At 45.3% G+C, this 18,007-nt stretch overlaps 1 protein-coding gene across 1 annotated transcript in view; it reads left to right on the top strand.

Moving 5' to 3' along the window:
* Nucleotides 1–18,007, top strand: part of CORO2A (coronin 2A) — a 58,937-nt gene that overhangs the window by 29,149 nt on the left and 11,781 nt on the right. Inside the window, exons 2-3 of the mRNA XM_065656056.1 lie at nucleotides 9,618–9,818; nucleotides 15,517–15,633. Of these exons, the coding sequence (XP_065512128.1) occupies nucleotides 9,618–9,818; nucleotides 15,517–15,633 (318 nt within the window). The remainder of the gene's footprint in view (nucleotides 1–9,617; nucleotides 9,819–15,516; nucleotides 15,634–18,007) is intronic.

Here is an 18,007-nt window from a genome sequence, read left to right as displayed (position 1 = left end):
TGCTGCCTTAATTGAAGACTTCTCTGATGCAGTTAAAACATGTGCTTTTTGACTCTGTCTCCCTTTGACTTTGAAAGCAGACAATTCATATTTTCTTCGTAGCAACTTTTTGTATGTTTGAAGCCTACTGTTGTGGCTTCCTTCCATCATCCCCACCCTGAAGCTTTTAGGATTTCTTAGCAGGTCACATACCTTTGATCACTAGCCTGTACCACTCTCCACTGAATTCTCCTTTAACTGTCTGTCTCCTTTCCTAAGATCAGTGCCTAGAGCTGAACTGGTTTGTCTGGTGTTCATGTTGCTGGTGATGTGGAACACAAGCTGAACTGAAATCCCAGTGCAGGTATGTGGAGTGGGGCCAGAGCATGCAGTCCAGCTTCATCCTCTCTGCATACTTGTGTGTCAATTCTTTCCTGGAAACACAGACAACTCATGCCATGGTTAAGTATTTCAGCACAAAACCAGTCTATCTCATTCCTTGCTTGTATTTTCAGAGAAAGGAATGTGCCTAGAAGGAAAGAAAATACATGGAGAACACGTAGGTTGGTAAATGACGGAATTGCTCAGCCTTTCACCTCACATAAAGTCAGTGGAAAATTGTCACTTGCGGCAATGAGGAACGATGTATACAGACACAGACAGATGCAGAGACACAGAGTTCTTGTTAGCAGAGCTAGGCAGAGCTGAGCAGAGCTGAGCCAGGCTGAGCTCACTTTTATTAACAGTTCTCAATTTATAGGTTTACAGATACGGACCTGGACTAAGAGGTTAGACAGGATGTTTTTTCAAAAAATGTTATCCCAAACACACCACACTTCTGACTGTTTTCAGTCACATTCCCATGCATATCTTGTGGGCAGCGTTCCGACTCATTCACACGCCCAAGGCCCTTTATATTTTCACTAGTTGCTGTGATCTAATTCTGTTAGTATTATTTCTTCTTTGACCGTCCAGATGGTCATGGTAGTATTGATCTTCCTTTATCATCCAGGTGGCTGGAACCGCACATCTTGCTTTCCCACAGTCACTGACACTAAGCCAGTTGCTGAATCAGGATGGATGGCAGTGGGCACTCTTGGCTCCAGAGACAGCCATGTATGCCTAGCCCTTGGCATCCGTTTGGTGGATGAAGGCCTGGTAGCTGATAGTTCTGCTCTGTGCACCTGGGAATTAGAAAATGAGTGCCCGTCCAGACAGCCAGCAGCAGGACGTGTGGAGGTCGTGGCTCACATGCCTTCTGGTGTCACCTCTCCCCTCCCACAGAGGGGGTCCACTGTTACCTTTTGTGTGCATGACATGATAGGACATGCTGGGTGGCAGATGGTACATGTGCTGGCGTTTGCTGGTCTCTGAGGATTGGGAAAGAGCAGAAGGCTGGCACGCACTGAAGAGTGTGCAATACAGGAGATGGGCATGCCAAGTAGGCTTTCCTGCCTCCAGACTTCTCGGTCAGGTTACAAACCCATCTCCCATCTCACCCTGACGTACCCTGAATTGCTTCCTGCTCCAGCTGGGTGCAGCACAGCCTGTGATGTGCATCCAGCCATTGCTGAAATGCGTATGCCTGTTCATAGGGTAATGGGGCAAGGTCCGGGTTGTAGCTACTCCTCCTTTCCTGGAGTGACACCATTACGCTGCCTGGCTGTGGTTCCCTGGGTAAGCTGAGGGGATCTCATTGCTGTCAAAGACACTTCAATTCCATCTGCTTCCAGCTGCGCTGTGACCCCCGTCCATTTGTGCTCCATTTGACCCACATCAGATACTTTTAATGATCTGATTCTGCTCAAGCGCCTTATTTTGATGATGCTATTATTTTTTTTTTTTCCCCCACCGGGGATTAGAGCATTAGAAAGCAGCTAGTGGATGGATCTGAAAGTTCCAGAACACAAACAAACCAGGAGTGTATGCTGGAGAGGTCAGCTTGCAACAGTGCATGGAGCTACACCCAAGAGCTGGTATTTCCAGGAGATAAGGTGCCCATCAATCTTCTTTCAGGCCTTCCTCAGGGTGTGAGGTAAATAACTTCCTGGCCTGTGTGCTCTCCAGCTCCTGGCACTATCAGTGCCAAGGATATCAAAGATGATAAAAGGCAGAATAAAGTGCTGTCACTGTCTTGACTTTCTAGACTGTTAGGGCTGACCTGGCTGCTGTGGCTCTTCCACAAAATACTGTGCACCAGAAGCAGGAGAAATTCATCCTGAACTCACATATTTAATGCACAGTGCAGGCAAATTTGTAATCCTAGGGTAAGCAGGGCACAAGGGGGCAAGTGGGAACATGCTGTCTTACGGTGAAGCACATGTTCAGTCAGTGGGACATATATATACCCATTTGTTTTGTCTGACATTTCCTGGAAAGTAGCAATTATGCCACAGCATAGCTCTTCCAAGACTGCTTCTAAGTGCTGCAGACATTCCTAGACTTCACAACCCTTTTAGGAGCTCACACCTTCAGCAAGGAGCTAGGACCTTTGCAGTCAGGTTTCACAGGTGAGTCATGAAAAGCTATCTTTTCATAAACAACCTCATATAAGAGTCAGAGCTAAAGCAGGGCAAAATTCCTGTGATACGGCTGCATCGTATGTCTGAAGACAAATGGTGGACCTGGATTCTCCATCTTTAACTGTTCTTTAGAGATCACATAAGCATTTCCATGATCATGTCTGGTAAGCACGAAAGGGCTGAGTAGGCTTTGCTTGAGGGTATCAAAGTACCACAATGGTTTTCTGTTCACCTTTTCAGTTGCCAGGAAGAGAAATCCCACCTGTCCTTTGAACTGCACTGAGCATTGCTGCTGCTTAGCTGTTTTTTCTTATAATATCAGACCCAATCAAGGACAATATGACTGTGTCTTTAAAAAAAAAAAAAGCCTGCACTCTGTGCTGCATGTTGAAGACATCTCCAGAGGTTTCTCTGGTGTTCTCAGGGTTTCAGTGTGCTGGGCCAGTTGTCCAAATCCCTACTGCTTGCAAGGGACTGAACCAGGCAAAGTTTTCACAGAGAGCTTGGATTCTAGGAAGACCCCTGTTCTTAGCATGTGGGAGAAGTCACAGCCATGACCTTACTTTCTCTGCCTCCTTCTGCTGTAATCTGGACCTTGGACAAGAGGTGAGGATCTTTTTACATTCTGAGACCAGTTTGCATGGTGGTTCCTCTGCTCTGTAGTTGAGGCTCTCCAGACCATCAGATCTCTCAGGGTACTCCATGTTGTGTCCTTCTTTCAACTCAGAGCCAAGGACCCAGAAATGCCTGTTGCGAGAGGCTTCAGGGAGACTTTTAAAAATATTTGTATGTCCTTGCTATTCCTCTTGCAGCTGCATTTTTCTGCTTACAGAGGCAGAGGAACTGCTTCCTTTGTTTATGCCAGCAGTGAGGAACTATGAAGCAAATGAATGCATTTCACTCTATTTCATATAGAGCACTGCATAATCTTTCATGAGATGATAGTACTCCCAGTGCTAGGGTTGGACATCTCAATGGCCCTAAGCCTGTCCAGCCTGAAAAAGCTTGTGTTGATTGCTTGCTGCAACCTGGTAAGCAGAGATCTGAGGAGTAGTTGCAGGGATCTTAGTACTCAGTATCTTAGTCCAGGACCTCTTGCAGCTTCAGAAAAAAACCTGCTTTTTTGTTTTGTTTTTTGTGGGTTTTTTTTGGTTTTTGTTTGGTTTTTTTGGTTTGTTTTTTTGTTTGTGGTTTTTTGTTTGTTTGTTTGTTTTTTTTTTTTTTTTTGGGTGTGTGTGGTGTTGTTTGTGTTTTTTTTTTTTTTTTTTTTTCCCTAGGACTGGGTCTTTGAGAGCTGGGTTAGGGGAGGGTGGTGTTAAGCACATTATTTGCATGAGCTGTATGATTAGAAATATATGGACACTTGTACAATCTGCAGTGTCTCCCTCCATCCCAGTTCCCTCTCCCCTCACAGAGAGGCTGGTGATACTGGGAATTGGGTCAGGCAGATGGGGAAGGAAGGCAGGAGGCCGATTCTTGGATTGCAAAGGCTACAGTCTTCCTCCTTTCTCCAGGATGCAAAAGGGTCTGTGTCATGCTGGCAGAGGGTTGATGGTCTATCTTCAGGATCTTTCATACTTTTGTCATTTCAGCAACAATCTCTGTGCTGGGATAGTGGCACCAGAGCCTTGAACAGCAAGTGATGGGGGATCTTCTTACTCCTTGACTAGGTGAGAGGACCCAGCCTTCAGCCTCAGCTGTCTCTCAGCATGGGGCTATGCTGCCCGTGGGCACTGCTCAATGTGCAGGGGTGGACTGCTTGCCCCTGCTGTGGGCAGCCTGGATCCTTGCTGCCCCACAAGCAGGTGAGTTGAGGTGAGCTGTGGCTTCAGGCTCTGCCCAGTGCTGCACACCCAGGATCTTCAGGAGCTTGGTCTATGCTGACTCGCCCTGCTCCGACATGGCTGTGCAAGGAGAGACTCTGTACACTGGAACCGGACATCCAGTGCAGGGAGAAAGCTAACCCCATTAGTCCTAAAATACATCCAGGGAAAGTGTTGTTAAGAGACTATGCAAAACATTCTATTTTGGGGCTCTATAAGATACACAGATATACCTTTTAAATTTTTTTTTTATTTTAAAGGTGATGGTGCAAGTTTTTGCAATGAAAAAACAGTCCTGTCTTGTTGACAAAATGATGATGTATTTTCCCATACTTTGTTCCCTTCACCCCTTGTACCAGTTGATATTTGCACAGTTTTGAAAATGGTTGCCCCTTCAAACAGCATTTTTCATGGAATGGGGAACAAATGTGTTTTCAGCAGGCCCACATTTTCTACAGTTGTCCTTTTACTGCCGTGGTACCTCTAGGAACCTTTCTTGTTGCCCTTCACATCCCTTGTCAGACTCAACTCCAGGTGGGCTTTGTCTTTCCTAAGCCCACCTCTTCATGTTGGGACAGTGCTTACCTTCTTTTGCCTGGTGTACCCGTCTGCCCTTCTGTGCTATGGATGGTGGTAAAGGAGAAGAAAACTGGAAGGAAACCAAATAAGTGTGACTGGCAAAACCTGAAAATGGAGAAGAGGGAAGTGAACCTTTAAAAATGAGAAAGAAGGGTATTGCAGGGAACACAGAGCAGATCCCACCACCCCAGGATGGGCCCAAGGAGGTAATGGATGCCCAGGGCTCTGCCTGCTGCTGTGAGCGGAGAGGAACCAGATGTAGCCCCGCTACTGTGAGGATCTCCTTGTCCAGCTCCCTTTTGCTCTGGAAGTGGAAGCCTAGCCCTGGTCACACAGTAGGAGGTTGGTGAGAAGGTCCTGCGGTGTGGTGGGGCCTTGAATGGGGATGGGTAGGTGGAAGGTATAGCCAGAGCCTCAGCAGCTTTGTCAGAACTGAGGAAAGTTACTTGTATACCAGGGTCTCCTGCTTGCCACAGAAAGATGGGGGAGAGGGGGATCCCCTGGAGGTGCCTCTGCCTCCTGTTCTAGGGAGGACTTTGCAGCTAGCTCTCTGTGGCCCATGGAGTCAGCTCTGACAATGCTGCAGCCCTCCCAGCCCCCTGCCCCCAGCAGTGAGAGGACATGTCTCCTGATGCTGGGGTGGTAGGCAAGAGTGTGGCATGGAAAGCATGAGGTGAACTTGGAAATGTGTCAGCGTGACGTGGCTTGGGTGGACTGGTTTGATGTGAAATTAGCTGAGGTGGAGTGTGTGGGTCATTTGAGAGCTCAAAGTTCCTTATGGGGAACACGAGGTCTGCTCTGCTGCAGGATTCATCCAAGATAGAGAAAGATTCAAGGTGGGCTTCCCTCCAAGAGTGAATGGTGGGAAACACTGCTGGTGGCCCAGGCAGCCATCTCTGCTTGCTGCCAGGAAGCTGTTACCATTCTGTGAGGAAGCTGTTTTGAGGACCCGACAATCTTGCAGCAGTGGAAGACAAAAGATGAAAGACCAGTTGTCTCTTCGTGGTACAGGAATGCAGCAGATAACATTATATTGTTTTTCGTAAAGAGGCACTGGGGAGCTGCTCTAGGGCAGCCCTTTAGAGAAGTGTTTTTCCCAGCCAAACTCTTTCCAGCTTCTCTAACTGGGCTGCTGCTTGGCTCTCTGTGTGTTTCACTGCAGCCGTGTTCAGAAGCGGCATCTGGCACTTTTGCAGACATGTCATGGCACTTCAGGCCTCACTGCAGCTCCTTCTGAGAGAAGGAGATACATCAGAAACCGGCACCTCCTTGTGCTTGTAAGCTGAGGAGACCCTTCCCCCTCACACAGTATTCTCAGACCTGCCTTCTCTGACACCTGTGTAAGGAGGCAAGCCCAGCTTATTGCCAGCTGCACCAGAAAAGTTTCTCTGAGTCCTGGATGGGAGGTGCTGTGAAAACCACGCTTCCTCTCCTTGCCTGGCCATGGCAATTTTTGCCTAGATCTGCCTTCACCATGATGCTTTCTGCTCTCCTTGTTGAGAGGAAGGAGCGGAGATGCCTCTCTTCCCTCTGGCCAGTCTCCCTGCTCCACCTTCAGCCCTGGAGAGTGGACATGGTGCTCAGTCGGATTGTCTCTGCCAGAAACAAATATGGCATTGCGTCTAGCAGGACAAAGAGAGGAGGCTGGTCACGATGGTCGAAGTACCAAATGAGGAGTGAATAAACCAACCCCTTCCTTCCAGGAAAGTAGAGGGAAGAGGAGCAGAAGTGACTGGAAAACCTGCTGCTTTATGAAGAAAACAAGGAAGAGACCCATACCTGTAGACTGGGGCCACTTTTGCCCTGCCATGCAAGCATAGGAGCTGAGCAAAGAGGCTGGGCTAGGACTCTTGATGGAAAAGGGCTACCAATGGCCTGTGACTGGTCCCTATGTTGCCCTGACAGCAGTGGAAAGGCAAATTTGGGCAAGCTGCATGAAGGCAGGTCTTCTTCATGCAGTTAGAAACCTTTCCTTTCTGTAGCTAGCACAGTTGTTACTTGAATTTAGTTAATGTTTTTAATTGCTCTGGTCTGAGAGCCAAGAACATTCTGAGCACTCTGCCTACAGGTGTGAGGCGTCGAGCAAGGGGAGCATGGATGGGGCCGAGCTTGGCTGACATCCAGACTGATCAATGAGAGTATTCCACCCCTCTAGTGTCATGCTTCATATTTAAGGATAGTCGGGATCTTCCGCTCTCTCTCTGTCTCTTCTTGCTCTCTTTGCCGGAGCTAGGACAGAGACCTGTTCTGGGGAGTTTTGTTCTGGAGTTTCTTTAGTTCAGCCTTTTGCCATCCTGCCGTTTTGCAGAGGCCTCTCGGTCTTTCTGCCTTTTTCATCTTTTCTCTCTCCAGGATCAGCTGTTGGAACCGGGTGCTGCTTTCTGGGACTGGCTGCTCAGTGTGGACAGAGTTTGTGAGGAATTGCATTGAGTATCTTTCATATTTCATTTCTCTTTTATATATATGTGTGTGTGTGTGTATAGATATGTATATATATCTGTATATATATACATACACACACTAGTAGTGTATCAGTATTTTGTTATTTTATTACACTGTGTTTATCTCAATCCAGGTTTCTCTCTTTCCTTTTGATTCTCTCCCCTATTTGGGTGGTGGGGGGCAGGAGGAGGGGGGCAGGGAGCGAGTGATTTGCTATCAGGGTTATATTGCTAGCTTGGGTTAAACCATGACAGCAGGCAATTAATTTCTTTTTGCAAAGATAATGTTCCTGCTCAAAGAAGGAACTGTTGTATCCAGACAATACAGTGTGTGGTGTTTGTTTTGGTGTTTGTGTGGTGGTTTTTTTGTTTGTTTTTTGGTTTTGTTTTTGTGGTTTTTTGTTGTTGTTGTTGTTTGTTTGGGTTTTTTTGGTGGTTTTTTTGTTTTTTTTTCTTGGTGTGAGTAAACCTTACCACTAAAGCTGTAATGAGTGTGAAGTTGTTTGAGAACGCTGCACCTCTGGGGCTCTTTGGGGACCTAAACGATTGCATATAACCTCAGCTGTCTTTCTGCCTGTGAACATCCCTTCTTCCAAGATTAGCTTCCCAGGATCACTGCTTTCTTTTTCAAGTAACTTGCATTTCTTCATTTTTATTTAGGATAAGTAGCCTTTACTGTGTCAGAAATAATCTGCACCTAATGTTTGTTGCACAAATAATTTATTCAGCTAAGAATATGGACAAATTCAGGGTTAACATAGGTGAAACATACCAAGGCAAAAGTGAGCAATAAAAATGACTCGGAAAGCAACCAGTGATCTGCCAGGACTGATTTTTTTTTTTTTTTTTTACAAGCACCTGTATTTTTCCAAGGTGGGGCTGGCTCTGAGCTGTGCCAGTAGATTGGGAGGAGGTAGGGAATGGGACAGGACTTGTGTCCTAGCACTATTCACAGCCCAGATTTTCCAGTGTGACATGGGATGTGAGCTTTGTGGCTCTCTGTGTGGATGCGTGCTTGTAAAGCTCCAGTCTGACTGCCCAGGATCAAGGAATATGGATTTCTAGCATTTAACACTCATTCCAGGAGGATGCAATACCATGCCAGCAATAAGGACATTTAGGTTTAGAGTTGCTTAGACCCCTGCTTGTCAGGTAATGATGCACTTTGCTTCTTGCCATTGAGTACGTGCTTCTCTTCAAATGTTAACCCACCTGAGTGAGCAATCTAAGTCTTGCTGTAACTCAAAAGCTGCTTGATTGTGTTCCCTTCTCGAACTGGAGTATCATTGATCCAGCATCACTGATGATACTGTTTACCCAATGCACATTAAACGCATCGATATGTGGCAAAACCTCTCTCAGTCTTCGCCCGTACTTCCAGCTGATTGTGTGGGGCTCTCTTTTACCCATAACTTTCTTGGCTGATATGCATTTCTTTTCCTTTGGGCAGCAGGATCTTATCATCCCTGCCATGTGCCTTCTACTATCTAGGTCTGGTGGAAAGTGCAGGAGTTAATAGTCTGAATTGCCTTTTCTGTCCAACACTGGTAGTTTCCTATTTGAAATCAGTAGCATCAGTTCCATTAAGCTCCTTGTGGGAAGGGATTCTTGTGTTTAGCATGCTTTATTTTCTCATTTATACACCATTTAAAATGCTGTCTATCAGACGGCTGTGGTGCAGTTACAAACAAGATATGCAGAACATTGTTATCAGTGGGGAAAAAACAACAGGTGACTGTAACTATTTGTATGGTCTGTCAACCCCCCCCTTTTTTTTCGCCTTCATATGAGCAAAATTTAGACTGTTTTTTGGTCCTGAACCACCTGAGGGCTAAATGAAGCATGCATCCAGGCTGGCTCATTCACTCATCATCTTCCAGGCTTTCCTCACCCAAGATGATGTATCTTTCATGCTTCCTGAGCTCTGTGCTACTGGGATTCATCCCCTCTTCAACTTGCTGCTGTGTCACTACCTCAGTGATAAGGAATACTGGTGCATGCACAGCCCAGCTGGCTGGTGGTGCAGAGGACTGTCTTCTCTCCTGCACTGTCTTCTGTCCATCAGAGGTGGGCAAAGGGTGCGGAGATGGGTCATGCAAGAGAGGTGAGGACCAGCAGAGAAAAACATGGCTGCTGCTTGCTGGCTGAGGGTTGGTATGAGGAGCCCAAATGGGGAGAGTGAGCCTGTGCTGGGGAGAGGGAGCGGGGCTCTGTGACCCCTGCTGGCACATTTGGTCATTGTGTCATGGGACTTTGTGTTTCTCCCCTTGCAGATGTCGTGGCACCCGCAGTACCGCAGCTCCAAGTTCCGCCACGTGTATGGCAAACCTGCCAGCAAGGAGAAATGCTACGACTGTGTGCCCATCACCCGCAATGTCCACGACAACCACTTCTGCGCCGTGAACCCCCACTTCATTGCAGTGGTGACTGAGTGTGCAGGCGGCGGTGCTTTCCTTGTCATTCCCATCCACCAGGTGAGCTCCACAGAGGAGAGCCAGCTTTCGAGAGGCTGGAAGAGAGCCAGGCTTTCTAGGGAGCTAGCTTGTGGAGAGGATATTTAATTGATTCTGTTGCCTGAATTGCAAAATGATGGAAGAGACCCCAAATGCCCTGGCAGGTGATAGCTGGGATGTATATACTTATGTCTTACTTTGCTGCTTGCAGTTTTTTAGCACTTTCCTTCATTTCACATCTCATTTGCCTTTCTTGTATAATCAGCAGGAGCTGTGCTGTTCTGGTGTTTGTCTCCTGGAACAGTTGTGAATAAAAATGCAGTTAGTAGATACAGAGGGCAAAAGCTCAAAGGTGCTTTAGTGGTATGGCTTCAGCTGTGACCAAGGGATAATATGATATGTTTTGCTCTACCTTTTCCTTTGAGAAATAATGGAGACACTGATATCAGGCAATGAAGCTCTTAAGCTTCAAGCACTGGTGCTGGAAAAACTTCCCTTTCAGAAACAGAATCCCATGTTTATCGGTTTTGATGGCTTAGGGATCTGATGGGAGGGAAAAGCTGGCTGTCTGCTGTTTATTGCTTCAGAAAAATTAGGCATGCACTAATATGAATTAGTTTCAATATGAGATTATGAGCTCTCTGAAATCAAGGCAGAACAGATGAAAGGCAGAAGTTCAGCCTTCAATTAGAAGTTAATTGATGGTGTTATTGCAATGCCACTTTTTCAATATATATTTGCTAAGGATGAAAGTGAACTGGCTATGCTTGAAGAATCTAGCACAGTTCCTGGCCCTTCTATTCGTTGTTTACTCAGTTCCTTCAGCTCTGGTGCTCTTCAGAGACAGTCCATGTAAAATTAACCACTACCCTGTTTTTCTTGACTGAGTGACTTCTGTCCCCTCTGCCATGATGTGTTGAGGTTGAAGAACTTGTCTTTATCACCGAGCTGCATCTGTAAGCAGGCAGCTGATGACTTTGGGACACAGGGCGGGACCCAGCTCTCAAAGTGTTGGCAAAATAAGCTGAAGGTGCTTGTACTGCTTACTATTAATTCTTCTGTCTTTTCACCTCTTCTCAGGTTGGCTAGTCTTTGTAGCAATTCTTCCATTCTTAACACCTGCTCAGATACTCCACCCAGATTTGAAATACTGCTTGCAGAAGTCAAAGGCATGGTAGAACTAGGAGAAACAGAAAAGGATCATTAAAGTACATTAATGAAAATGTGAAATTGCTTTCATATGAGGAAAGACTTTGTAGGTTAGGCCTCAGTCTGGGAAAAAAACCACAGATGAATGAGAGATATAAAACTGTGAAGAGGGTGGGAAGAAGTGTAAGGAGCAATTCTTCTTGATTTGTGTGGTGAAGGGGATCCTGGAGACTAGGGAGCAGACTGTTAGCAGCAGATGTGGATGCTTCTGCAGTTCGGATGTGTAGCTCACTGCTCTGGATGCTGACAAGCCTGGAAGAATTAAGGGTTTCAAACCAGGATGGAGTTATAGAGAGGCGTTAGTTTAGTTCAGGAAGTCTTCTAAGGATTGACCTTTGGTGGTGGATCAGGGAAAGGATCTGTATGTGCTGTGCTTTGTATTGCTGTTCTCTGAATACCTGTTCCTCACCCCTGCTTGGGGAGAGAACAGCCTCAACCACTCACAGAAGGGGGTTCTCTCAGTCTGGGGTCTGCAGTACCAGTTACTTTTTTTTCATGATACGCTTCCAAACTGGTGCCACCTGCTGAAAACTTTCAACTTATGCTCCTGGAGGTGGTATTTGTGGCTGCCACCTCCTGTGGTGGTGACCCATGGTAGACAGTGTATTGGGCTCTTGGCTTGTGGCCCTGGCTGCCAGGGCACCAAAGGCAGCTTAGTCTGGAGACATGCGCCTGGGACAATATTGCCCTCTAATGATGGACAGCTGATCCGTGGTGACTTTTGTCACATCCCAAGCATGCCACAGTATGGAAGAAAAGCCCAAGAGCCAAGACATCATCTTCAGCAAAACTGGGAGATGGTAGCCAGGACAAGGAGGGCTGCACTTTCTGGGGAGGATGAACAGCCTACCTGGGGAGCTGGTCTTGTCCCTCCAATGCTTTTTTGAGTTCATTCCACATGTGCTACTGGAGGGGCTGCCTGCCTCGGGATGTGCTCAAATAGAGGCTCAACCTCGCTCTGTTTCACTGTGCCTCCTTTTTTGTTGTGCTCCTCTCCTGCTGAGTCATGGACACCGAGCTCTCTCTTCTCTCCGGGGATAAATATTGCTTCTTGCCTTCTGCACCATTGTTCTTTGAGAACCTGGTGAGTTAGGGTTGGGAGCAGCAGAGGTTATGTAGAGAAAGAGCTCCAGAAAAGACTGAATGTTTTGTAAATCTTGCAAGTCTTAGGAGACACAAGCTCAGTGACAGTAACTGGCAGATGAGCTGCTTTCTCACAGTGTGGCTTGGGTGTAGACTGGTGTCTGACACAGGTGTGTTGGAAGTGCATGCACTGCAAGCACCACATGCCAGGGAAAGATCTGGACTCTGAGGGCAATTGCGTGGCCTTCCTTTGAAAGACAAAGGCCTGTCTGTTTCCTTTGTTGATGACCAGACGTGGTTGAGACTGCATCTGTCTCTTGAGACAGGGAGATATTTGTGCCTAAGTCTTTGCAGTCTCCAATATTTCAATGTGTTAGCACCAGGTATGAAAAGGAGGACATCTGTGGTCATGTAGACCTCCTAGACACAAACCCTGCTCCCTTTTCTCTGGGGACAAGGACTATGAAATGAAACCCGTGATGAGCCCTCAGATCTTACCTAACTGATGCCATATGTGAATGTGGTGCCGTGATGTGAATACGAGGTCTGTTAGTGCCCTTTGGAGAACACCTGAGAAGTGGGGCTGACACATCTCATGGTGATCTACCCTGTACAAATCTGCTGGGAGAGTTTTCATAGCTGTCCCACTAGAAGCGCTTTTTGTCAAGGAACTCCCCGTTTGGCTACTTTTAAAAAATGTTGAGAGTTTATAAAGTGAGTGGTTCAAAAACTACCCATTTTCATGCTCTGCAAAAAACTGGAAGCTGGGTACCTCTGCATGAGTGCTAAGACATCAAGTTACTTAAATAGTTTTTGTCCTGTGAAAGGAAATTTTCCCCCAGCACAAGACAGAAGAGGAGCTTCACTTGAACATGCAGATGTGCATCTGAGTCCATCAGCCCTACCTGCCACTTACGCTTGCTGGCAGCCTAGGGCTCCCTGTGTTGTGGGTCCTGCTCTGTCCCACGGCTGCAGGGTTGCACTGGGGCGGGTGGGACTGGTGGCCAGGAGAACAAGGGCTCCCTTCCAGGGCTAGCTGAGCCTGCTGGAGACATGGGGGTAGGAGAGCCTTGCAGGATGGGGGAGGCAGAGCAGGCTCAGGGCAGCCTGGGAGTCTCCCAAATGGAGCGGGGAGGAGACAGGCAGCCAGCTCTGGGAGGGGATGGAGTTCCCAGAGGGATCAAGGGATCCCTGTGGAGCTGGCTGCCCAGCCCATTGAGTTGCCAGCTTGAAACCAAGCCCTGAAGCCTGCAAAAGGACACCGTGGGCGGGGGAATGCTTCTTATTAAAGGCCTTTTATCTGTCTTCTGCCTTCCCAAGTCACTTTGTATTGTTGCTGTTATAAAAGGGAATTGTTTTAGACTGTAGTCTAAAAAAACAAGGTCTTTTACATTTCAAAGCCCTCTGGGTGTTCAAGTTTAGAGCAGGTTAGTCCCAGTCTATGTGACAAACTTTCCAGTGAAGCCAGAATAGTTACATGTCATGTCATGTTCTGCATTCAAAACTGTACAAATTTCCAAGGCTGGGAAAATTACATTGTAGCCACATCCACTTTGGGGCCAATATTGATTCCGTTCTGCTGTGCACTCTTAAGGCCCACCTCTGGAGAGGTCTCCTCCTGGACACAACAGAAGTGTCTGCTTTCCAGGAGGGGTTCACGCTTCTTCCAGGAGCAATGAAAGTAAGAAGGTGAGCATCCCCAGTCTGCCACCATGTCTCTCTCCTTAGGCGTCTGAGCTTTGCTCTCGGAAAGATGTCTGGGATGCAAGGTGGTTCCTGGAGCTCCTCACACTTCTGCCCCTGACAGGGAGAAGCAAGTACTGATCTAGTGTTAATAAATTCCCTAGCATGTTTTCTAGCACATAACAAATATACTAACCTGACTTTGTAGCAGAGACAGTGACTGCAATGTGGGTTTATCCTGATGCAACACAGCCCCCATGTGGCATAAGGCCCTCAATACTCCTTAGTGCATTTTGTGTGTGATTTTATTTCTTTTCTTTTCTCTTTTCTTTTCTCTTTTCTTTTCTCTTTTCTTTTCTCTTTTCTTTTCTCTTTTCTTTTCTCTTTTCTTTCTCTTCTTTTCTCTTTTCTTTTTCTCTTTTCTTTTCTCTTTTCTTTTCTCTTTTCTTTTCTCTTTTCTTTTCTCTTTTCTTTCTCTTTTTCTTTTCTCTTTTCTTTTCTCTTTTCTTTTCTCTTTTCTTTTCTCTTTTCTTTTCTCTTTTCTTTTCTCTCTTTTCTTTTCTCTTTTCTTTTCTCTTTTCTTTTCTCTTTTCTTTTCTCTTTTCTTTCTTTTCTCTTTTCTTTTCTCTTTTCTTTTCTCTTTTCTCTTTCTCTTTTTCTTCTTTCTCTTTTCTTTTCTCTTTTCTCTTTTCTCTTTTCTCTTTTCTCTTTTCTCTTTTCTCTTTTCTCTTTTCTTTTCTCTTTTCTCTTTTCTCTTTTCTCTTTTCTCTTTTCTCTTTTCTCTTTTCTCTTTTCTCTTTTCTTTTCTCTTTTCTCTTTTCTCTTTTCTCTTTTCTCTTTTCTCTTTTCTCTTTTCTCTTCTTTTCTTTTCTTTTCTTTTCTTTTCTTTTCTTTTCTCTTTTCTTTTCTCTTTTCTTTTCTTTTCTTTTCTTTTCTTTTCTTTTCTTTTCTTTTCTTTTCTTTTCTTTTCTTTTCTTTTCTTTTCTTTTCTTTTCTTTTCTTTTCTTTTCTTTTCTTTTCTTTTCTTTTCTTTTCTTTTCTTTTCTTTTCTTTTCTTTTCTTTTCTTTTCTTTTCTTTTTTTACCAGTGAAGATGCTGCCCAAATATGGCATTTTTTTTGGAGAGTCTGGAATTCTGATTGAATCTGGTGAATGTCGTCTTTTGAACACCATCGAAGAGAAAGAGATAGCTTGTGGAAAGGAAATTAGACATTGTAACACAAAGTGCAAAGACATATTGCTTAAAAAATAAAATCTAAAACTTTTTTTTCCCTGCTTATAAGAAATGTCTTCTGAAAGAGATTCTGTGTTGTGTGCGGTGTGGGGTTTTTTTGTCTTTTTTTTTTGGTTTTGTTTTTGTTTGTTTGTTTGTGTTCCCCCCCCACCAAGAGCTTTAAAAAATGTGGAAGATTTAACTCATTCATAAGTGTTTTCTGTCTGCATTTCATTCTGGTGTCTGAACCAAATCTTCGCTCATAACTTCAACAGTCTCAACTGCTGCATATGTACAGATTGCCTGACTGCAGAAGGCATGAGCACTTCTTTCCTTTCTTTTCAGTGGTATCATCAAGACTTGCCTTGCAGGGACGGCAAAAACTCGTTCTCAACAGATAGAGAACACCCAGGGTGTTTGGAGCATAACAAGCAGAAAGAGTTTTCTTGGTGGAACTGGCTTGGATCTTCCTTGAAAATGTCCTGTAATTCCATGGCTCACTTCAGGTTTGATGATGTTTGTTTTCTTCCAGACAGGCAAGCTTGACCCACATTATCCCAAAATATGCGGGCACAAAGGGAATGTTCTTGACATCAAGTGGAACCCATTCAATGACTTTGTAATAGCGTCATGTTCAGAAGATGCCACGGTAAGTTTACCGGCTCATACTCTGTTATTACCTGGCTTATATGCTTTTTGGGGAAAGAAATAAAAAAGAAGCCGAAAGGTCCATGGATCAGATGTGAAAGCATACGTATACTTATAAAAAAAATCAGACAAGACTAAGATTCCTGTATTTCTCTTGAGGTCAGACGTGTGTGATCCCTTCTGGATGATGTACCAAAATCAGCGTGAGGAGGAAGATATGTTTCATGGGGGCTTGCATCTTTTTGGATGTGTTTGCATGAGAAAAACAGAATATGAATTTTAAATGGAATAACTATTCAGGTTTAATCACCATGAAACTCTTCCTTTATTGTAGAATAAAAGCTTCGACACAATGTAATCTGGAACAGCTATTTCAGATTAATTCCCTGCAGAGCAAGTTTGAGCTTGTTCCTGCACCCATTTACTCTGTAAAGTCACGCTGATCAGTTATAGGGTAGCTGAGGAATCTGTGTCATACTGTTCTGCAAAAGGCATAAATGAAATGAGCATTTTCCTACTGAAACCACAGAAAGCCTCCAGAGACGCAAAGGTTCATCCTAATGCAAACCTATAAATAGATATCGAATATACCACATCAGGCTTAAGTTTTAGGGAGCAAGTAGTTTGCCTGAATTTAGTATAATTAAGATGCAGTCACATAATTTACTTAAGTCTAGGTGCAGACTAGTTATTAGGAATTGAAAGATTCAGTTCATGTTTGCAAGGGACAGTTTAGCCCATATGTACCCACTGAGAGGTTGCTTTCCATGTCCTGTCACAAGTGTGATGTTGGCTTCTGTGATAGTGAGGGCATCTGACTAACCACTGTGCTTTTTTCCAGAGGTCCCACATGTATTTTCTCTCACTGTTTATGATCATGCTCTGCCACACAGCATCAGGGAGGTTTCCTTTGTCGTGTCCTTCAGCTTCTGCTTGGTGCACATCCTCTGCCATTTCAGCTCTGCCAAAAATCACTCTTGAATTGGAAATCTAGGCTCTTGGAATTGTCCTTCCTGTTTAGTAATTTGCCTTTGCTTCTTTGGATATTCATGTCTCTTTTGAAGGCTCCTTTCAGTTTCTGGGCTGTCTCTCGGGGTTTTATTTTGTCTGCAAACCTGTATGCCAGGTTTTCTTGTTGTCTCAGAAGGGACTTGTGGCAGGAAGGCACCACCACGACTGCTGTTTTGAGCCTCAGGTGAGGAATGAGCACAGGCTTTGAAGTTTTCTGCTGCAGTTATGGAATCACAGAACCATTCGTATTGAAAGGAAGCTTGGGCCATCTCTATCTCCACCTCCTGCACAGATCTGTGGAGCTGAGTCTTGAAAACTTCTAAGGATGGAAGTTTCACCACCTCTTTGGGCAACCTGTTCCTGTTCTTCGCCACTCCCATGGGGAATTTTTTCCTTATATGCAGTCAGAACCTCCCCAGTGTCGTTAGTGACTACTGTACCACATCCTCCCACTCTGTACTTCCAGACAGAGCCTGACTCTGTTTTCTTAGTAGTGTTGCAAGCATTGAAGGCTTCTTTTGGTTCTCCCTGAAGGCGTCTCTTCTCCAGGCTGAGTAAGCCCAATGTCTCTCAGCCTCTCTTCACAGGACAAGTGCCGCAGCCTCTTGAGTATCCTGGTGGCCTCCACTGGACTTACCGAAGTTTATCAGCATTTTTCTGGCACGGGCAGGTGCAAAACTGGATGCAGTATTCCAGATGTTGCTTAAAGATTCCTGAGTAAAGGGGAAAATTGCTTCTCATGGTCTTGCACAGGGCTGTCAAACTCATTTTCACTGGGGGCCATATCAACTTTACGGTTGCCTTCAGACGGCCGAATGTAATTTTAGGACTGTATAAATGTAACTACTCCTACATTTATACAGTCCTAAAATTACATTTGGCCCTTTGAAGGCAACTGCAAGGCTGATGTAGCCCCTGGTGAAAATGGGTTTGACACCTCTGATCTAGTGACTATTTTCTTGTTCCAGACCAGGATGTTGCTAACTTTCATTCCTGACAGGACATGCTGCTGGGTCATATTTATTCTATTGTCCACCAGGATCTATGCGGAAGGGCTGCTCTCTATCAGCTTTTTTCCAATTTCCTACTGAACCTTGGCACTGGATCATTCTCTAGGCTAAATAATGGAAACACTGAGTTTGTCACTGTTCTGAGCACCAAAAGTTGTTCTAAGAAGCCTTGCTGTTTGTGACTGTACTCTTGTTTTTGGTACTACCCTCCCATCATCATCCTGGCACCAGGAAATGGGATGTTAGGGGTCCCCTGCATAGTGACACGATGTTAGGACACCTCTTCCCTCCCTGCGAAGCAGTGAGGACAGCAGACTGTGTTTCTTAGTGTGACTGTCTTTCCTGGTACCTGGT

The sequence above is a fragment of the Caloenas nicobarica genome, chromosome Z, assembly GCF_036013445.1.
Source record: "Caloenas nicobarica isolate bCalNic1 chromosome Z, bCalNic1.hap1, whole genome shotgun sequence".
NCBI lineage: Eukaryota > Metazoa > Chordata > Aves > Columbiformes > Columbidae > Caloenas > Caloenas nicobarica.
This window is presented reverse-complemented; position numbering and strand designations above follow the sequence as displayed.